General features: G+C 49.1%; 2 protein-coding genes across 4 annotated transcripts in view; one reads left to right on the top strand and one right to left on the bottom strand.

The window, feature by feature from the left end:
* The window catches only part of PALB2 (partner and localizer of BRCA2), a 31,086-nt gene extending 28,138 nt beyond the window's left edge, over nt 1–2,948 (bottom strand). For all 3 annotated transcript variants that reach the window (XM_038762953.1, XM_038762955.1, XM_038762954.1), the window contains exon 1: nt 2,895–2,948. In XM_038762953.1, coding sequence (XP_038618881.1) covers nt 2,895–2,942 — 48 coding nt within the window. In that variant the 5' untranslated portion in view covers nt 2,943–2,948. The remainder of the gene's footprint in view (nt 1–2,894) is intronic.
* A 1,737-nt stretch (nt 2,949–4,685) lies between these two features.
* Nucleotides 4,686–19,758, top strand: part of DCTN5 (dynactin subunit 5) — a 31,952-nt gene continuing 16,879 nt past the window's right edge. Inside the window, exons 1-3 of the mRNA XM_038763363.1 lie at nt 4,686–4,771; nt 11,313–11,381; nt 12,815–12,933. Of these exons, the coding sequence (XP_038619291.1) occupies nt 4,724–4,771; nt 11,313–11,381; nt 12,815–12,933 (236 nt within the window). The 5' untranslated portion in view covers nt 4,686–4,723. The remainder of the gene's footprint in view (nt 4,772–11,312; nt 11,382–12,814; nt 12,934–19,758) is intronic.

Raw genomic sequence — 19,758 nt, 5'->3', positions numbered from 1 at the left:
GGGGGTTAAGATTGTGAGCCCCACATGGGACAACCTGACAACCTTGTACCTACCCCAGCGCTTAGAACAGCGCTTGGCAAATAGTCAGGCAGCGTTTAACAAATACCATTATGATTATCCACTAGGCCACGCCGCTTCCTCATGCTCTTCAAACTTACAACCTAATAAACCGTTTCCACTGCAGCGCATCGTCCAGTGTTTGGCACACAGTGGGCGCTGAACCAATGCCATCATCCTGGGAGCCCGGCATGTTGGAGAGTAGGAGGGATTCATTCATTCATTCAATCGTATTTACTGAGCGCTTACTGTGTGTAGAGCACTGGACTAACCCGTTTGGAAAGGACAATTCGGCAACCGAGAGTGACAATCCCTACCCACCAATGGGCTCACAGTCTAGCAGGGGGAGACAGACCACAAAACAAAACAAGTAGACAGGTGTCGACACCATCAGAATAGATGAATAGAATTATAGCTATATTTATCCATTCATTCATTCAATCGTATTTATTGAGCACTTACTGTATGCACAGCACTGTACTAAGCGCTTGGGAAGCACAAGTTGGCAACATATAGCGACAATCTCTACCCAACAATAGGCTCACAGTCTAGAAGGGGGAGACAGACAACCAAACAAAACATACACATCATTAATAAAACAGAGTAATATGTACATATAGAGAAGCAGAGTGGCTCAGTGGCAAGAGCCCAGGTTTGGGAGTCAGAGGTCGTGGGTTCTAATCCCAGCTCTGCCACCTGACTGCTGTGTGACCTTGGGTAAGTCACTTCACTTCTCTGTGCCTCAGTTACCTCATCTGTCAAATGGGGATGAAGACTGGGAGTCCCAAGGGGGACAACCTGATGACCTCGTATCCCTCCTCAGCGCTCAGAACAGTGCTTGGCACATAGTCGGCGCTTAACAAATACCAACAATATTACATTACTATTATACGCCAGTGCTATGGGGAGGGGAAAGGGCTGGGGAGGAAAGTGGGGGCGATGGGGAGGGAAGGAGGAGGAGGAGCAGAGAAAAAGGGGGGGCTCAGTGTGGGCAGGCCTCCGGGAGGAGGTGAGGTGTCAGAGGGTGCCCCCCGCCCCGCATTCATTCATCATTCATTCAATCGTATTTATTGAGCGCTTACTGCGTGCAGAGCACTGGACTAAGCGCTTGGAAAGTACAAGTTGGCAACATCAATCAATCAATCAATCGTATTTATTGAGCGCTTACTGTGTGCAGAGCCCACTGTTGGGCAGGGACCGTCTCTAGATGTTGCCGACTTGTACTTCCAAGCGCTTGGTACAGTGCTCTGCACACAGTAAGCGCTCAATAAATATGATTGATTGATTGATTGATTGCAGAGCACTGTACCAAGCGCTTGGGAAGTACAAGTCGGCAACATCTTGAGACGGTCCCTACCCAACAACGGGCTCACGGTTTAGAAGGGGGAGACAGACGACAAAACAAAATATATGTATATACTTTTGTATGTATTTATTATTCTATATATTTATTTGTACTAAAACATATGCATGTGTGTTTTTATGTATTTATTACTCTATTTATTTTATCTGTACATATTTATTCTATTCCTTTTATTTGGTTAATCTGTTTTGTTTTGTTGCCTGTCTCCCCCTTCTAGCCTGTGAGCCCGCTGTTGGGTAGGGTCCGTCTCTAGATGTTGCCAACTTGGACTTCGCAAGCGCTTAGTCCAGTGCTCTGCACGCAGTCAGCGCTCAATCAATACGATGAATGAATGAAGGAATGACTGAATGAATATGGACAGGTGTCAAGTCGTCAGAACAAAGAGAAGTAAAGGTAGGCCTTCCCAGACTGAGCCTCCTCGTCCCCCTCTCCATCCCCCCCGCCTTACCTCCTTCCCTTCCCCACAGCACCTGTATATAGGTAGATATTTTTGTACATATTTATTACTCTAATTTATTTATTTATCTTACTTGTCCACATTATTTTATTTTGTATGTTTGGTTTTGTTGCCTGTCTCCCCCTTCTAGCCTGTGAGCCCGCTGTTGGGTAGGGTCCGTCTCTAGATGTTGCCAACTTGGACTTCGCAAGCGCTTAGTCCAGTGCTCTGCACGCAGTCAGCGCTCAATCAATACGATGAATGAATGAAGGAATGACTGAATGAATGTGGACAGGTGTCAAGTCGTCAGAATAAAGAGAAGTAAAGGTAGGCCTTCCCAGACTGAGCCTCCTCGTCCCCCTCTCCATCCCCCCCGCCTTACCTCCTTCCCTTCCCCACAGCACCTGTATATAGGTAGATATCTTTGTACATATTTATTACTCTAATTTATTTAGTTATCTTACTTGTCCATATTATTTTATTTTGTATGTTTGGTTTTGTTGTCTGTCTCCCCCTTCTAGACTGTGAGCCCGCTGTTGGGTAGGGTCCGTCTCTAGATGTTGCCAACTTGGACTTCGCAAGCGCTTAGTCCAGTGCTCTGCACGCAGTCAGCGCTCAATCAATACGATGAATGAATGAAGGAATGACTGAATGAATATGGACAGGTGTCAAGTCGTCAGAACAAAGAGAAGTAAAGGTAGGCCTTCCCAGACTGAGCCTCCTCGTCCCCCTCTCCATCCCCCCCGCCTTACCTCCTTCCCTTCCCCACAGCACCTGTATATAGGTAGATATTTTTGTACATATTTATTACTCTAATTTATTTATTTATCTTACTTGTCCACATTATTTTATTTTGTATGTTTGGTTTTGTTGTCCGTCTCCCCCTTCTAGACCGTGAGCCCGCTGTGGGGTAGGGACCGTCTCTATGTGTTGCCGACTTGGACTTCCCAAGCGCTTAGTCCGGTGCTCTGCACACAGTAAGCGCTCAATACATGCGATTGATTGATTGATTGATTGAGAAAATCAGTCGAAGAGTACCTTGGCCTTGTCGTGTCCGCTGAGGGCCGGGCCCAGGGGCTGGTCCATGGCGCCGGGGGGCGGGGGGGGGGGTCCGGGGGGGGCTACCGCCCCACCGCGGGGAGAGCCGGACCGGGAGGACCGGGAGGACCGGGCCGGGGCCGGGCCGGGGCTGACATGGCCGGGGCCCGGACCACGAGGAGCCCGCGCCACCCTCCCTCCGTCAGTCCGTCCGCCCGCCCGTCCGGGAGCGAGGGAGGGGGCGGGGGGCGCCCCGGGGACCGCCGGGGGGAGCGGGCCGGGCTCTGATTGGTGGGGGGCCCGCCGACGGGGCGGGGCCCCAGGGAAGGGGCCGGGCTCTGATTGGTGCGGGCCCACCGACGGGGCGGGGCCCCAGGGAGAGGGCCGGGCTCTGATTGGTGCGGGCCCACCGACGGGGCGGGACCCCAGGGAGGGGTCGGGCTCTGATTGGTGCGGGCCCACCGACGGGGCGGGGGCCCCAGGGAGGGTTCCGGGCTCTGATTGGTGCGGGCCCACCGACGGGGCGGGGCCCCAGGGAGGGGGGCCGGGGCCCCAGGGAGGGGGCCGGGCTCTGATTGGTGGGGGCCCGCCGAGGGGGCGGGGGCCCCAGGGAGGGGGGCCGGGCTCTGCTTGGTGGGGACCCACCGACGGGGCGGGGGCCCCAGTGAGGGGGCCGGGCTCTGATTGGTGGGGACCCACCGACGGGGCGGGGGCCCCAGTGAGGGGGCCGGACTCTGATTGGTGCGGGCCCACCGACGGGGAGGGGGCCCAGGGAGGGGGGACGGGGCCCCAGGGAGGGGGCCGGGCTCTGATTGGTGCGGGCCCATCGATGGGGCGGAGGCCCCAGGGAGGGGGCCGAGCTCTGATTGGTGCGGGCCCGCCGACGGGGTGGGGCCCCAGGGAGGGGGGCCGGGCTCTGAATGGTGCGGGCCCGCCGACGGAGCGGGGGGGCGGCCCCCAGGGAGGGAGCCGGGCTCTGATTGGTGCCGGCCCACCGACGGGGCGGGGGCCCCAGGGAGAGGGGCCGGGCTCTGAATGGTGCGGGCCCGCCGACGGGGCGGGGCCCCAGGGAGGGGGACGTGTTCTGATTGGTGGGGGCCCGCCGACGGGGCGGGGGCCCCCTGGAGGGAGCCGGGCTCTGATTGGTGCGGGCCCACCGACGGGGCGGGGCCCCGGGGAGAGGGCCGGGCTCTGATTGGTGGGGGCCCATCGATGGGGCGGAGGCCCCAGGGAGGGGGCCGGGCTCTGGCTGGTGCGGGCCCGCCGACGGGGCGGGGCCCCAGGGAGGGGGCCGGGCTCTGATTGGTGGGGGCCCGCAGACGGGGCGGGGCCCCAGGGAGAGGGCCGGGCTCTGATTGGTGCGGGCCCGCAGACGGGGCGGGGCCCCAGGGAGAGGGCCGGGCTCTGATTGGTGCGGGCCCGCAGACGGGGCGGGGGGGGGCCCCAGGGAGAGGGGCCGAGCTCTGATTGGTGCGGGCCCGCCGACGGGGCGGGGTCCCAGGGAGGGGGCGGGGCCCGAGGGAGGGGGGCCGGGCTCTGATTGGTGCGGGCCCGCCGACGGGGCGTAGCCCCCAGGGAGGGGGCGGGGCCCAGGGAGGGGGCGGGGCCGTGATGGGTGGAGGCCACGGGGAGGGGGCGCAGCCGTGATTGGCGGGGGCCCCCCCAGGCAGGGTGCGGGGCCCGGATTGGAGGAGGCCGGAGTGGGCGGGGCCCGGGGGCGGGGCGGGGCTTCGTCCCGAGGGCGGGCGGGTTTCCGTCCGGGACGGAAGTGACGTCATCCGGGCCGTCGGAGGGCCGGGAGGGCGGAGCGGGTCGGGGTCTCCGGCGTCATGGAGCTGAACGAGCTGCTGTACAACAAGTCCGAGTACATCGAGACGGTGAGGCCCGGGCACGGGCACCGACACGGGCACGGATCGGCGGGGCTCCCCTCCCCTCCCCTCCCCCGCCCACACCGCCGCCCCGCCCCGTCAGTCAGACAGACAGCCATTCATTCATCCATCCATTCAGTCGTATTTGCGGAGCGCGTACTGGGGGCACAGCATTAATTCATTCATTCATTCATTCAACCGTAATTACGGAGCGCTTGCTACGTGCGCAGCACCTATTCATTCAATCGTATTCATGGAGGGCTTGCTGGATGCACCGCATTCACTCATTCGTTGAAATGAAATTATGGAGCGCTTGCTGTGCGCACAGCATTTATTGATTCATTCAGTCATATTTATGGAGCGCTTACCGGATGCACAGCATTCATTCATTCATTCAGTCGTATTTATGGAGCGCTTATTGGGTGCACAGCATTCATTCATTCATTCGGTCGTATTTCCGGAGCGCTTATTGGGTGCACAGCATATTCATTCATTCATTCAACCGTAACTATGGAGCGCTTCCTTTGTTCACAGCGTTTATTCATTCAATCGTATTTCTGCAGCGCTTACTCTGTGCACAGCATTCATTCATTCAGTCGTATTTATGGAGCGCTTACTGGGTGCACAGCTTTCATTCATTCATTCAGCCGCAATTATGGAGCGCTTCTTATGTTCACAGCGTTTATTCATTCAATCGTATTTATGGAGCGCTTACTGGATGCACAGCATGCATTCATTCAATCGTATTTATGGAGCGCTTACTGGATAATAATAGTAATAATAATGGTATTTGTTAAGCGCTTACTATGTGCAGAGCAGTGTTCTAAGCGCTGGGGGGATACAAGGTGACAGAATGGGTGCTCAGCATTCATTCATTCATTCATTCAAACGTCATTATGGAGCGCTTACTATGTGCACAGCGCTTATTCATTCAACCGTATTTATGGAGCGCTTACTGGATGCACAGCATTCGTTCATTCATTCATTCAACCGTATTCATGGAGCGCTTACTGGGTGCACAGCATTCATTCATTCATTCAGCCGTAATTACGGAGCGCTTCCTATGTTCACAGCGTTTATTCATTCAATCGTATTTATGGAGCGCTTACGGGATAATAATAATAATAATAATGGTATTTGTTAAGCGCTTACTATGTGCAGACCAGTGTTCTAAGCGCTGGGGGGATACAAGGTGACAGAATGGGTGCTCAGCATTCATTCATTCATTCAAACGTCATTATGGAGCGCTTACTATGTGCACAGCATTTATTCATTCAGTCGTATTTATGGAGCGCTTACTGGATGCACAGCATTCGTTCATTCATTCATTCAACCGTATTCATGGAGCGCTTACTGGGTGCAAAGTATTCATTCATTCAACCGTAATTACGGAGCGCTTACTACGTGCGCAGAACCTATTCATTCAATCGTATTCATGGAGGGCTTGCTGGATGCACAGCATTCACTCATTCGTTGAAATGAAATTATGGAGCGCTTGCTATGTGCACAGCATTTATTGATTCATTCAATCATATTTATGGAGCGCTTACCAGATGCACAGCATTCATTCATTCAGTCGTATTTATGGAGCGCTTACTGGATGCACAGCATTCATTCATTCGTTCAACCGTAATTATGGAGTGCTTACTGTGTGCACATTATTTATTCATTCAATCATATTTATGGAGCGCTTACTGGATGCACAGCATTCGTTCATTCGTTCAGCCGTATTTATGGAGCGCTTACTGGGTGCAGAGCATTCATTCATTCAACCGTAATTACGGAGCGCTTCCTACGTTCACAACGTTTATTCATTCAATCGTATTTCTGGAGCGCTTACTGGATAATAATAATGGTATTTATTAAGCGCTTACTATGTGCAGACCAGTGTTCTAAGCGCGGGGGGGGAACAAGGTGACAGAATGGATGCTCAGCATTCATTCATTCAAACGTAATTATGGAGCACTTACTATGTGCACAGCACTTATTCATTCAACCGTATTTATGGAGCGCTTACTGGATGCACAGCATTCGTTCATTCATTCATTCAACCGTATTCATGGAGCGCTTACTGGGTGCACAGCATTCATTCATTCAACCGTAATTATGGAGCGCTTACTATGTGCCCAGCATTTATTCATTCAATCGTATTTATGGAGCGCTTACTGGATGTACAGCATTCATTCATTCAAACGTAGTTATGGAGCGCTTACTATGTGCACAGCATTTATTTATTCATTCATTCGTATTTATGGAGCGCTTCCTGGATGCACAGCATTCATTCATTCAGTTGTATTTATGGAGCGCTTACTGGGGGCACAGCATTCATTCATTCATTCAACCGTAATTATGGAGCGCTTACTGGGGGCACAGCATTCATTCATTCAACCGTAATTATGGAGCGCTTACTTTGTGCACAGCATTTATTCATTCAAACGTAATTATGGAGCGCTTACTGGATGTACAGCATTCATTCAGTCGTATTTACGGAGCGTTTACTGGGGTCACAGCATTCATTCATTCATTCAACCGTAATTATGGAGCACTTACTATGTGCACAGCATTTATTCATTCAGTTGTATTTATGGAGCGCTTACTGGGTGCACAGCATTAATTCATTCAACTGTAATTATGGAGCACTTACTGGATGCACAGCATTCATTTATTCATTCAACCATATTTATGGAGCACTTACTGGGTGCACAGCATTTATTCATTCATTCAACTGTAATTATGGAGCGCTTCCTATGTTCACAGCATTTTATTCATTCACTCATATCTATGGAGCGCTTACTGGATAATAATAATAATGGCATTTGTTAAGCGCTTACTATGTGCAGAGCAGTATTCTAAGCACTGGAGGGGGATACAAGGTGACAGCATGGATGCACAGCATTCATTCATTCATTCAAACGTAATTATGGAGCGCTTACTATGTGCCCAGCATTTATTCATTCAATCGTATTTATGGAGCGCTTCCTGGATGCACAGCATTCATTCATTCATTCAAAAGTAATTATGGAGCACTTACTATGTGCACATTTATTCATTCATTCATATTTATGGAGCGTTTCCTGGATGCACAGCATTCAATCAATCAATCATATTTCAATCAATCGTATTTATTGAGCGCTTACTATGTGCAGAGCACTGTACTAAGCGCTTGGGAAGTACAAATTGGCAACATATAGAGACAGTCCCTACCCAACAGTGGGCTCACAGTCTATTCATTCATTCATTCAGCCGTATTTATGGAGCGCTTACTGGGTGCAAAGCATTCGTTCATTCATTCAACCGTAATTATGAAGCGCTTACTATGTGCATAGCATTTATTCATTCAATCGTATTTATGGAGCGCTTACTGGATGCACAGCATTCATTCATTCATTCAAACGTAATTATGGAGCACTTACTATGTGCACAGCATTTATTTATTCATCCAATCGTATTTATGGAGTGCTTACTGGATGCACAGCATTCATTCATTCAACGTAATTATGGAGTGCTTACTATGTGCACAGCATTTATTCATTCAGCCATATTTTTGGAGCACTTACTGGGTGCACAGCATTCATTCATTCAACCGTATTTATGGAGCACTTACTGGGGGCACAGTATTCGTTCATTCATTCAGTCGTATTTATGGAGCGCTTATTGGGTGCACAGCATTCATTCAGTCAGTCAGTCATTTGTGGAGCGCTTACTGGGTGCACAGCGTTCAGTCATTCATTCAACCGTATTTATGGAGCGCTTACTATGTGCGCAGCATTCATTCATTTATTCAGTCGTATTTATGGAACGCCTACTGTGTGCAGAGCTCTTGGGAAGTCCAAGTCGGCAACAGATAGAGACGGTCCCTACCCAGCAACGGGCTCACAGTCTAGAAGCGGGGAGACGGACAACAAAACCAAACAGAACTCAGAATCATGGGTTTCCTTAATCGCTTCCTCCGTGCCAGGCACTGTACTAAGCGCTGGGGTGGATACGAGCAAATCGAGTTAGACGGTGGCCCTGTCCCTTGTTCGTTCATTCATTCATTCATTCACTCATCCAGTAGTATTTATGAGGCATTTACTGTGTGCAGAGCACTGTACAAATGCTTGGAAAGTATAATTCGGCAACACATAGAGACGATCCCTGCCCAATAACAGGCGTACAGTCTAGAAGGGGGCTCACAGTCTCAGTCCCCATTTAACAGATGAGGAAACTGAATCACAGAGAGGTGAAGGCACCTTCCCGAGGTCACCCAGCAGATTAGTGGTGGAACAGAGATTAGAACCCATGATATTCCTACTCCCTGGCCCATGCTGTAGCCATTACTCCCTGCTGCTTCTACTAATTAAAGTCTGCCTCCACCTCTAGATGGGGAACGTGTCTGTTGTTCTAGTGTACTCTCTCAAGCGCTTAGTACAGTTCTCTGCACACAGGAAGTGCTCTGAATATTAATAATTATTACTATGGTATTGGTTAAGTGTTTACTATCCAATACTTAGAACAGTGCTTGGCACATAGCGGGTTCTCGCCTGTCCCACCGTCGACCCCCGGCCCACGTCCTTCCCCGGGCCTGGAATGCCCTCCCTCTGCCCATCCGCCAAGCTAGCTCTCTTCCTCCCTTCAAAACCCTACTGAGAGCTCACCTCCTCCAGGAGGCCTTCCCACACTGAGCCCCCTCCTTCCTCTCCCCCTCCTCCCCACCCCCCCGCCCTACCTCCTTCCCCTCCCCGCAGCACCTGTATATATGTTTGTACAGATTTATTACTCTATTTATTTTACTTGTACCTATTTACTGTTCTATTTATTTCGTCAATGATGTGCATCTAGCTTTACTTCTATTTATTCTGATGACTCGACACCTGACCACATGTTTTGTTTTGTTGTCTGTCTCCCCCTTCTAGACTGCGAGCCCGTTGTTGGGTAGGAACCGTCTTTATATGTTGCCAACTTGTGCTTCCCAAGCGCTTAGTATAGTGCTCTGCACACAGTAAGCGCTCAATCAGTATGATTGAATGAATGAATAGTGCTTAACAAAAACCATTATTATTATTATTATTATTCTGTGCCAAGTACTGTCCTAAGCGCTGGGATAGATCCAAGGTAATTGGGTTGGACACAGTCCCTGTCCCACACGGGGCTTACAGTCTTAATCCCCATTTTACAGATGAGGGGTCTGAGGGCACAGAGAAGTAAAGTGACTCGGCCAAAGTCACAAGTGGCAGAGCCGGGGTTAGAACCCGCTTCTTCTGACACTGAATGAATGAATGAGCCTCAGCCAGTGCTTCTGCTGGCTGTTTGCCCCGATCCTGCTCCATGTCAGCTTCACCACACCTCTGGGAACGCCCTCTCCTTGCAGGCAATCAGTTCATTGGATTTATTGTGTGCGGAGCACTGTCCTAAACGCTTGGGAGAGTCCAGTAGAGCTGGTAGACACGATTCCTGTCCTCAAGGAGCTTACCAGCTAGTGGGGGAGGCGGTCATTTAAGATTACAGTTAGGGGAACCCCCAGAGTATAGGGCTATGGACGTAAGTGCTGTAGGCCTGGAGGAGAGGGGAATATTAAAGTATAAAATACTTTAAGGCGATGAGGGTCTGGGGCGAGGAGAGAATCAAAGGGCCAGAGGGGTTCAGACCCAAATGCAAAGGCGAATAAGGTAGAGAAATGAAGGGTTAGGAGGGAAAGACCTTTTGGAGGAAATGGGATTTTTAGTAAGACTTTGAAGATGGGGAGAATGGCGGCCTGTCGGCCATGAAGGGGGAGCGAGATACAGGCCGGAGGGAGGAAACGGGCAAGGAATCTTCGGCAAGACAGAGGACGTCGAGGAACGGTGAGCTGTGGGTGTCGGAAGAGCAAAGTGGGTGGGCCGGGTTTTACTGGGAGGTTAGTGAAGCTAGGTAAGAAGGGGATGATAAGGAGTTTCTCTCTGGTGCAGAAATGGGTGGGCAAAGTTTGGATGTCTTTGAAGAGTGGGGAGACATGGGCTAAATATATATTTTTTTTTTTTTTTAGAAACTGACATGGACAGCAGAGTGAAGTGTGGACTGGCGTGGGGAGAGACAGGAGGCAGGGAGGCCAATGAGGAGGCTGATACACTCATTCAAAGTGGGATAGGAGAAGTACTTGGTTCAGCATGGTAGCAGTTTGGATGGAGAGAAAGGGATGGAATGTAGAGATTTTTATGAAGGAAGAACCGACAGGATTTGGTGAAAGACTTACTATGTGGGTTGAATGAGAGAGTTGAGATGAGGATAATACCCAGGTAACCTCTCCCAGCTAGTCAAAATTTGTCCCTTTTCCTAGGTCGCATTCACCTATTCACCTCTGTGTTTTCCCCTTTCCTCGCCCTCTTAAGTGTGTCTCTTAGACCTTTCCCCCAGTTTCACTTTTCCCTGTTCTCCTTCCCATCACCCCTTCACCCCTCAATTCCTGGATCCCGGGCCACGTTGGGATCCGTGGTCTGACTCTTCCCCCCGCCCCCCGACTCTCTTGATCAGGATTTTTGTACCAGAAGATGGCACTTCCCTCTAATCCACAATCTCTGCTTCTCCTCCTCAGGCATCTGGGAATAAAGTTAGTCGCCAGTCAGTGCTGTGTGGAAGCCAGAATATTGTTCTTAATGGCAAGGTAAGGCCCTGTCCCACTTGGAATATTCCCGTTCTCGACGACACCTCAGTCAAAGGTTGCAGTCACCGAACAGTTGTTGCCCGTTGTTTTACATGCTTGGTTTTATTTCCGTGTTTGTCTGTCTTTTAATATTTCCATCCCTGTCCCTCACATTTCAGAGCTCTGGGGATGCTTCCCTCCTAGCTCAGGTTCCCTGAGCCTTCCCACTCGGTAATACCTTAATTGCTCTGGGAGTAAAGGTCAGATAATTAATCCTCCCAATCCTCCTCAGAGGGTAGTGTTCCTTTTGGGCTTGTAGTATTCTCTGCTGCTTCTAAAATGAGTACATATTAGCTCTGCTTTGGTGGACATTTTGGCTCCAGTATTTCAGTGATCATGTATGCATCCGGCCCCCTCATTTCATTTCTTGCATACTAGGTTTCAAACACAAGGGCACACAATCTCTCATCTTGGAAAGGAGATTGTCTAGAGATGAATGGGGTTGGGAAATTAGGATACTCAAGTCTTAATATGCAGGTATGGCTATAACTGGCTGGTAGAAGATGGGTAATTCTTGAACCCCTATGCTTTGTGTCCCCATTTGTACAGAGTTATTGTTTTTCTACCGTAGCCGCGATTATTCTTTGAAATATCTTGGTGACCCTGGTTAAAAATCAGTGGTCCTTTCAAAAAAGTTATGCCCTCTGTGATTGTTTCCTTATAGGGAAGATTATGTGATTTATTACTGATAATAATAATAATAATAATAGCATCTGGTAAGCACTTACTGTGTGCCAGGCACTGTACTAAACACTGGGGTGCATACAAGCAAATTAGGTTGGACACAGTCCCTGTCCCACATGGGGCTCACAGTCTCCGTCCCCATTTTGCAAATGAGGTGAGAGGCACAGAGAAGTTGTGACTTGTCCAAGGTCACACAACAGACGAGTGATGGAGCTGGGATTAGAACCCATGACCTTCTAACACCCAAGCTCATGCTCTATCCACTGTGCCATGAAACAGCTTTGATTAATTCAACTTGTACTTCCCAAGCGCTTAGTACAGTGCTCTGCACACAGTAAGTGCTCAGTAAATACGATTGAATGAATGAATGAATAAATTCTCTTACTAGGTTTTAACCACTGGCTTCGCTCTGTGGTAGGTATAAAATAATCAGAACAAACGTGATCCCTGTTCTTAATGGGTTTTATAACCTAAGGTAGGAAGAGCAGGAATTTTTTCCCCATTTTATGGATGAGGAAACCATCACAAAATCAAAGTCACAGAAAAGACCTGTGGTGGAGCCGGGATTAAAACCCAGGTCACCCAACTCCCAGCCCCAGGCACTTTCTGCTAGACCATGTTGTCAAAGAAGCAGCGGATGAAAGCAGCTTTTATGAAACTAAGCTTCGTGAATATGTGGGTGAATTAATTGCCCCCTTCTTGCCTTCCAGACAATTGTAATGAATGACTGTATTATCCGAGGGGATTTGGCGAACGTCAGGGTTGGACGCCACTGTGTTGTGAAAAGCCGCAGTGTGATAAGGCCGCCGTTCAAAAAATTCAGCAAGGGGTAAGTGTTGATTGTTCTATGTGTTAGAGAAGTTGGAAGACCAATGACATTTCTCCTGGGCCATAGAAGAAATTGACCCTGGTAGCCCACGGCTGAAGCTGTAGCTAAAAAATCTTCGTGTGTAATCATTCATATTTACTGAGCGCTTACTGTGTGCAGAGCACTGTACGAATCAGCAGGGCCACCAGGACTGGTTCATGTATAGTTTGGGTAGAAACTCCAGTCATACACTTTCTGGTTTTCTCCTGGAACCACCTCACATCCAGCAGGGCTGTTTTGGCTCCAGATGAGCCTCCTTTTGCCGACTGGCTTATCCATTAAGCGCTTTATTACGTGCCAAGCAGTGTACTAAGCCCTGGGGAAGATTCAGGATCCTCAAGTTCCACACGGGGCTCACATTCTAAGCAGAAGGAGGTCGAATTCCATTTTGCAGGCAGACAAGTTAAGTGAATTTCTCAAGGTCACACAGCAGGTAAGTGGAAGAGCTAGGATTAGAACCCAGGTCCTCTGACTCCTGGGACCGTGATCTTTCTACCAGGCCACTCTGCTTCCACGCTGCTGTATTCTGTTAGAGATCTCCTTTAATGCTGTTCCTTTCCTGCGGTTTGAAAGCAATCTTGTAAAGAAGAGGTCGCCTGCATGCTCATCCACCGGAGCGATAATTCTGAGTAAAATATGTCACGCTAAGGGCATTGGAGAGGCACCTAGCTTCTCTTCCATCGCCCTGACGTGCTCCCTCTGTTCTTCCCTCCCCACAGCCCCACAGCACTTATGGCCATATCTGTCATTTATTTCTTTGATTAATGTCTGTCTCCCTGCCTCTAGACTGTAAACTTATTGTGGGCAAGGAATATGTCTATTGTTGTAGTGTACTCTCCCAAGCGTTTAGTACAGTGCTCTGCACACAGTAAGTGCACAATAAATATGATTGGATGAATGAATGACTCCCAGAAGCAGTGGAGAACGTAGGCTTATGGATTTGGAGACCTGCTCTCAGAATTGCCCTCTGATGGGCTATTATTTGTCGCCGTGCTTTGAGTTTCAGACCAGCTTTGACTTTGTGCTGAGCGCATCCAGAAAATATCTAGGAAACAGTCTCATTTTGGCCCAGTGGAGTCAGAAGGACCTGGGTTCTAGTTCTGGCTCTGCCATTTGTCTGCTGTGTGACTTGGGGCAATTACTTCACGTCTCTGGGCCTCAGTTACCTCATCTGGAAAATGGGGGTTATGACGGTGAGCCCAAGTGGGATATGGACGGTGTCCAACCTGATTATCTTGTATCTACCCCAGTGCTTAGAAGAGTGCATATAAGCGCTTAACAAATACCATTAAAAAAAAAATTCCTCGGTGTCATGACTTAGCTAATGGTTAGGTTGTTGTCATGGAATCTTCTCCCTGAAGTATTCTACCAAAGTCTCACTGCTTTCCCTTTAGTATCAAATAAATGGCATCAGTATTTTTTTCCTTTACAAGGTTATACAGCTGTTTAGTATGTGAAACCAACAATGGGCTAATAAACTAAAGTCCGGCTGAAGTAACCCATCGAGGAGTCTGTGAAATACAGAGCAGTCCATTATTCTAGTAACAACTTGTGTCAATAATGTCATAAAGCAAAAACAAAGCCCAGTATCCTCAGGCGTAACCCCAGAGGATCTATTAATCCATGAAGAAAAATAAACCTCCAGTAACTCCATCGGTTAATATATATATATATATTTTTTTTTTTTTGCCAATTTTAAATTTAATCTTCCCATTCTTGGCACATTTCAGTTTTGAAATAAACATTGATCTAAAGGAGGCACGTTCTGGGGGCAGGATAAATTAAAGCCTGATGGAAATGTCAGCAGCTTTGCCCCCTTCTTGCTGAACTGGTTTTCCAGAAGTTAGCCAGGGAATCAATCAATCAATCAATCGTATTTATTGAGCGCTTACTATGTGCAGAGCACTGTACTAAGCGCTTGGGAAGTACAAATTGGCATCACATAGAGACAGTCCCTACCCAACAGTGGGCTCACAGTCTAAAAGGGGGAGACAGAGAACAGAACCAAACATACCAATAAAATAAAATAAGTAGGATAGAAATGTACAAGTAAAATAAATAAATAAATAATTTATTTGTGAGGGAAGCATGCACTCTTGATTTATTTGTATGCACTAAGCACTTACTATGTGCTAAGCACTGTATTCAGCACTGGACTAGATCCAATATCAGTGGTTTTATTGAGCGCTTATGATGTGCCAAGCACTGTGTTAAGCCTTGGGATAGATCCAATGTAATCATCATCATCAGTGGTATTTATTGAGCGCTTACTGTATGCAGAGCACCGTACTAAGCATTTACAAGGGTACAGTAGGATGAAGTTGGCAGACATGTCCCCTGCCCACGTCGAGCGGTGTGATCATGTCTGCTACTTCTGTTGTAGCAAGCTTAGTACTTTACTGGGATTAAATGCTCAGAAAGTTTGATTTAATGGTTGGCGAAGGGCTCAGCGATGGCCTAGTTAAACCTGGGATCAAAGAGAGATCAGCAATAGATTTGATCGGTAATAGATATATTAATAATAATAGCGATGATGATGGTAATTGTTAAGCACTCACTATGTGTCAAGCACTGTTCTGAGCGCTGGGGTAGATACAACCTAATCAGGGGACACAGTCGCCTGGGGCTCACAATCTTAATCCCCACTTTAAAGAGGAGATAGCTGAGGCCCAGAGAAGCGAAGCGACTTGCCCAAGGTCACAGAGCAGACATGGGATTAGAACCCATGACCTTCTGACTCGCGAGGCCGGGCTGCATAAAGCCCGGGCTTGGGAGTCAGAGGTCGTGGGTTCTAATCCCCCCTCCGCCGCTTGTCCGCTGTGTGACTTTGGGCAAGCCACTTAACTTCTCTGGGCCTCAGCTCCCTCCTCTGGAAAATGGGGAGTGAGCCTTTGAGCCCCACGTGGAACAACCTGATCACCTTGTATCTACCACGGTGCTTAGAACAGTGCTTGGTGCATAGTAAGCGCTTAAAAAATACCATCATCATCATCATCATCATCATTATTATTATTATTATCATTATTATTATTATTATTATTATCCACTGTGCCCCACGGCTTGATCAGCAGTCGATTTGATCGGTAATAGGATAAAAGCTGTCCTCAGTCGCCACCAGGAGTCAGTGTCAGGCCTTCCCTCGCTGTGGCCTTGTGAGGACCATTCATTCATTCAATCGTATTTACTTTCATTCATTCAATCGTATTTATTGAACGCCTACTGTGTGCAGAGCACTGTACAAAGCGCTTGGGAAGTACAGGTTGGCAACATATAGAGACGGTCCCTACCCAACAGTGGGCTCACAGTCTAGAAGGGGGAGACAGACCACAAAACAAAACATATTAACAAAATAAAATAAATAGAATAAATATGTACAAGTAAAATAGAGTAATAAATATGTACAAACATGTATACATATATACAGGTGCTGTGGGGAGGAGAAGGAGGTAAGGTTTGGGGGGTGGGGAGGAGGGGGAGAGGAAGGAGGGGGCTCAGTGTGGGAAGGCCTCCTGAAGGAGGTGAGCTCTTAGTAGGGCTTTGAAAGGAGGAAGAGAGCTAGCTTGGCGGATGTGCGGAGGGAGGGCATTCTGGGCCAGGGGGATGACATGGGCCGGGGGTCGACGGCGGGACAGGAGAACGATGGCGGGACAGGTGACAATGATGGAGGGACAGGTGAGAATGAGTGCTTTTTGTGTGCAGAGCACCGTACTACACGCTTGGGAAGTCCAAGTTGGCAACACAGAGAGACGGTCCCTATCCAACAACAGGCTCATAGTCTAGAAGGGGGAGACAGACGGCAAAACAAAACTGGGCCTTAGTCAGGGACCCCAGCCCTGCTGAGGGGAATCCCGGCACCCCTACACCCTGGTGGCTGTTGGACTTCCTGAGGAAGCGGGATAGTGACAGCTCCCGAGGCGAGCAGACGGACTTCCCGGGGACAGGGGAGGGGGTGGCCAGACGGCCCCGGATGAAGCCAGCACGATCGGCCAGCCGACCGCGTGACGAAGCGATGGGGCTCTCGGCTTAGGGCCTGGGGGTGGAGTAAAACAATAATAATAATAATGATGCTATTTGTTAAGCGCTTACTACATGCCAAGCACTGTTCTAAGCGCTGGGGTAAATACAGGGTAATCGGGTTGTCCCCCATGGGGCTCACAGTCTACATCCCCATTTTACAGGTGAGGTCACTGAGGCACAGAGCAGTGAAGTGACTTGCCCAAGATCACACAGCAGAAAAGTGGCGCAGCCAGGATTAGAATCCATGACCTCTGACTCCCAAGCCCGTGCTCTTGCCATTAAGCCACGCTGCTTCTCTGAAATGGGGGAGGCCGAGGCCGTTGTCGGTCAGAGGCAGCAGAGGGGGAGGCTGGGCCTGCCCAATCCCACGTGGCCCAGGGCTCCATCCCCGCTGCCCTGAAACCAACCGTCCTGGGACTTTCTCTCGTACCTGAGCCAAATTCCCGCCAGGAAGTCAATCGATCGGTAGTATTTATCGAGTTGACTTGATGTGATGCCAGATTCCTTCCTTCCGGCACTGGGCCTGTGGTGTTAGGGTTCATTCGTTCATTCATTCATTCAATCATATCTGTTAAATGCTTACAATGAGCAGAGCGCTGTACTAAGCGCTTGGGAAGTACAATTCAGCAACAGATAGAGGCAGTCCTTGCCCACAATGGACTCACGGTCTAGAATGCGGGGGTTGGGGGTTGGGGTAGTGGATGTTCTTCATAGTAGGGGGAGTCAAGCCCCCTGGGGTTAGGGGACTCGGTCCAGACCAAAGCAGACTTCATTCAGTTCATTCATTCAGTCGTATTTATTGAGCACATACTGTGTGCAGAGCACTGTGGTAGCCCACCACCAACATGCTCACGTGCTTCCTGCCTTGGGACCGGCAGAGTCTATCCATCGATCGTATATAGTGAGCGCTTTCTGTGCACAGAGCACTGTACTCAACGATTGGGAGAGTACACTACAACAGAGTTGGTAGACAAATTTCCCACCCGCAACGAGCTTATAGTCTAGAGTCACCACACTGTACCTCTTGGCCCCACTCCAGCCAGGGTTTCCATTTCTTCACCCCAAGGAAGTGCCTGGCCCTGCTGGGGCTTTTATGATGGGTCTCAAGCTACTGCACTTGCAGAACTTTAGGGGCCCCCACACCCCGGCCCAGGCCTGGGGCTGCCCCAGGAGACTTCTCTTTGGACCAAGTTCAGCACTTCTGCTAGAAGATTCAGCTTTCTAATAGACTAATTTAAAGTAAAACTTTTGGGGCCTGGGCTTCCGTGTTTTCCAGATCAGAAATGACAATAATAATGATGGTATTTGTTAAGCACTTACTATGTGCCAAGCACTGTTCTAAGCGCTGGGGTAGATAGAGGTAATCAGGTTGTCCCACGTGGGGCTCACAGTCTTAACCCCCATTTTACAGAGGAGGTAACTGAGGCACAGAAAAGTTGCCCAAGGTCACACAGCAGACAAGTGGCGGAGCTGGGATTAGAGCCCACGACCTCTGACTCCCAAGCCACTGACTTTCCACTAAACCATTCTACTTCTCCATACATATATATATATATATATGTATGTGTATATATCTATATATATACACACACACATCCAGCCTTTGGGAGTGGTGCTTAGCATTTCCCTTCAAGGCCCTACTGAGAGCTCACCTCCTCCAGGAGGCCTTCCCAGACTGAGCCCCTTCCTTCCTCTCCCCCTCGTCCCCCTCTCCATCCCCCCCGTCTTACCTCCTTCCCTTCCCCACAGCACCTGTATATATGTATATATGTTTGTACATATTTATTACTGTATTTATTTTACTTGTACATATCTATTCTATTTATTTTATTTTGTTAGTATGTTTGGTTTTGTTCTTTGTCTCCCCCTTTTAGACTGTGAGCCCACTGTTGGGTAGGGACTGTCTCTATATGTTGCCAACTTGTACATCCCAAGCACTTAGTACAGTGCTCTACACACAGTAAGCGCTCAATAAATACGATTGATGATGATGATGATGATGATTTAGCATTTTGCCCCTTCTCTAGGAGCTTTCAGAGCCAGTTCTGACCCCTAGAAGCAGAGTGATGTAGTGGAAAGAGCCCGTGCCGCGAGTCAGAGAACCTGGGGTCTAATCCAGGCTCTGCCCATTGTCTGCTGTGTGACTTTGGACAAGTCACTTCTCAGGGTCTCAGGTGCCTCATCTGTAAAGTGAAGATTGAATGTTTGTCCTCCTACTTGGACTGTGAGCCCAATGTGGGACAGCGACTGTGTCCCACCTGATTGACTTGTATCTAGCCCAGCACTCAGAACAGTGCTTAACACACAGAGCCCTTTTTTATGGCCCTTCACAAATGCCACAAAAAAATGGCCTTTGGCATTTTCGATAAAGACGATTCATGTGAAACAGGTTGGGAAAACTGGTCCTTGGGGTCTGGTTATTTTAAGAAGGTTCTTTTCGGAGGCATTTCAATCATTAAGAAAAGCAGCTATATCTTCATGTGACTGCAATTTTTATTATTGTTTCTCATGACTTGTCCCTGGCACACAATGAAGGAAGTCATTTAATTTATGAGGGACGTAGCTGCTTGGAATTTGTAGGGACTGTCTCTATATGTTGCCAACTTGTACTTCCCAAGCACTTAGTACAGTGCTCTGCACACAGTAAGCGCTCAATAAATACAATTGATGATGATGATGATAAGTTGGATCCAGTTAGGGGGATCTGTTCCCCTGGTGGTGTTCATTAGCCTCAGAACAGATAGCAAGCGTGCGTGTGTCAGCCCTCTG

Source organism: Tachyglossus aculeatus, chromosome 21 (assembly GCF_015852505.1).
Source record: "Tachyglossus aculeatus isolate mTacAcu1 chromosome 21, mTacAcu1.pri, whole genome shotgun sequence".
In the NCBI taxonomy this organism is placed as follows: domain Eukaryota; kingdom Metazoa; phylum Chordata; class Mammalia; order Monotremata; family Tachyglossidae; genus Tachyglossus; species Tachyglossus aculeatus.
This window is presented reverse-complemented; position numbering and strand designations above follow the sequence as displayed.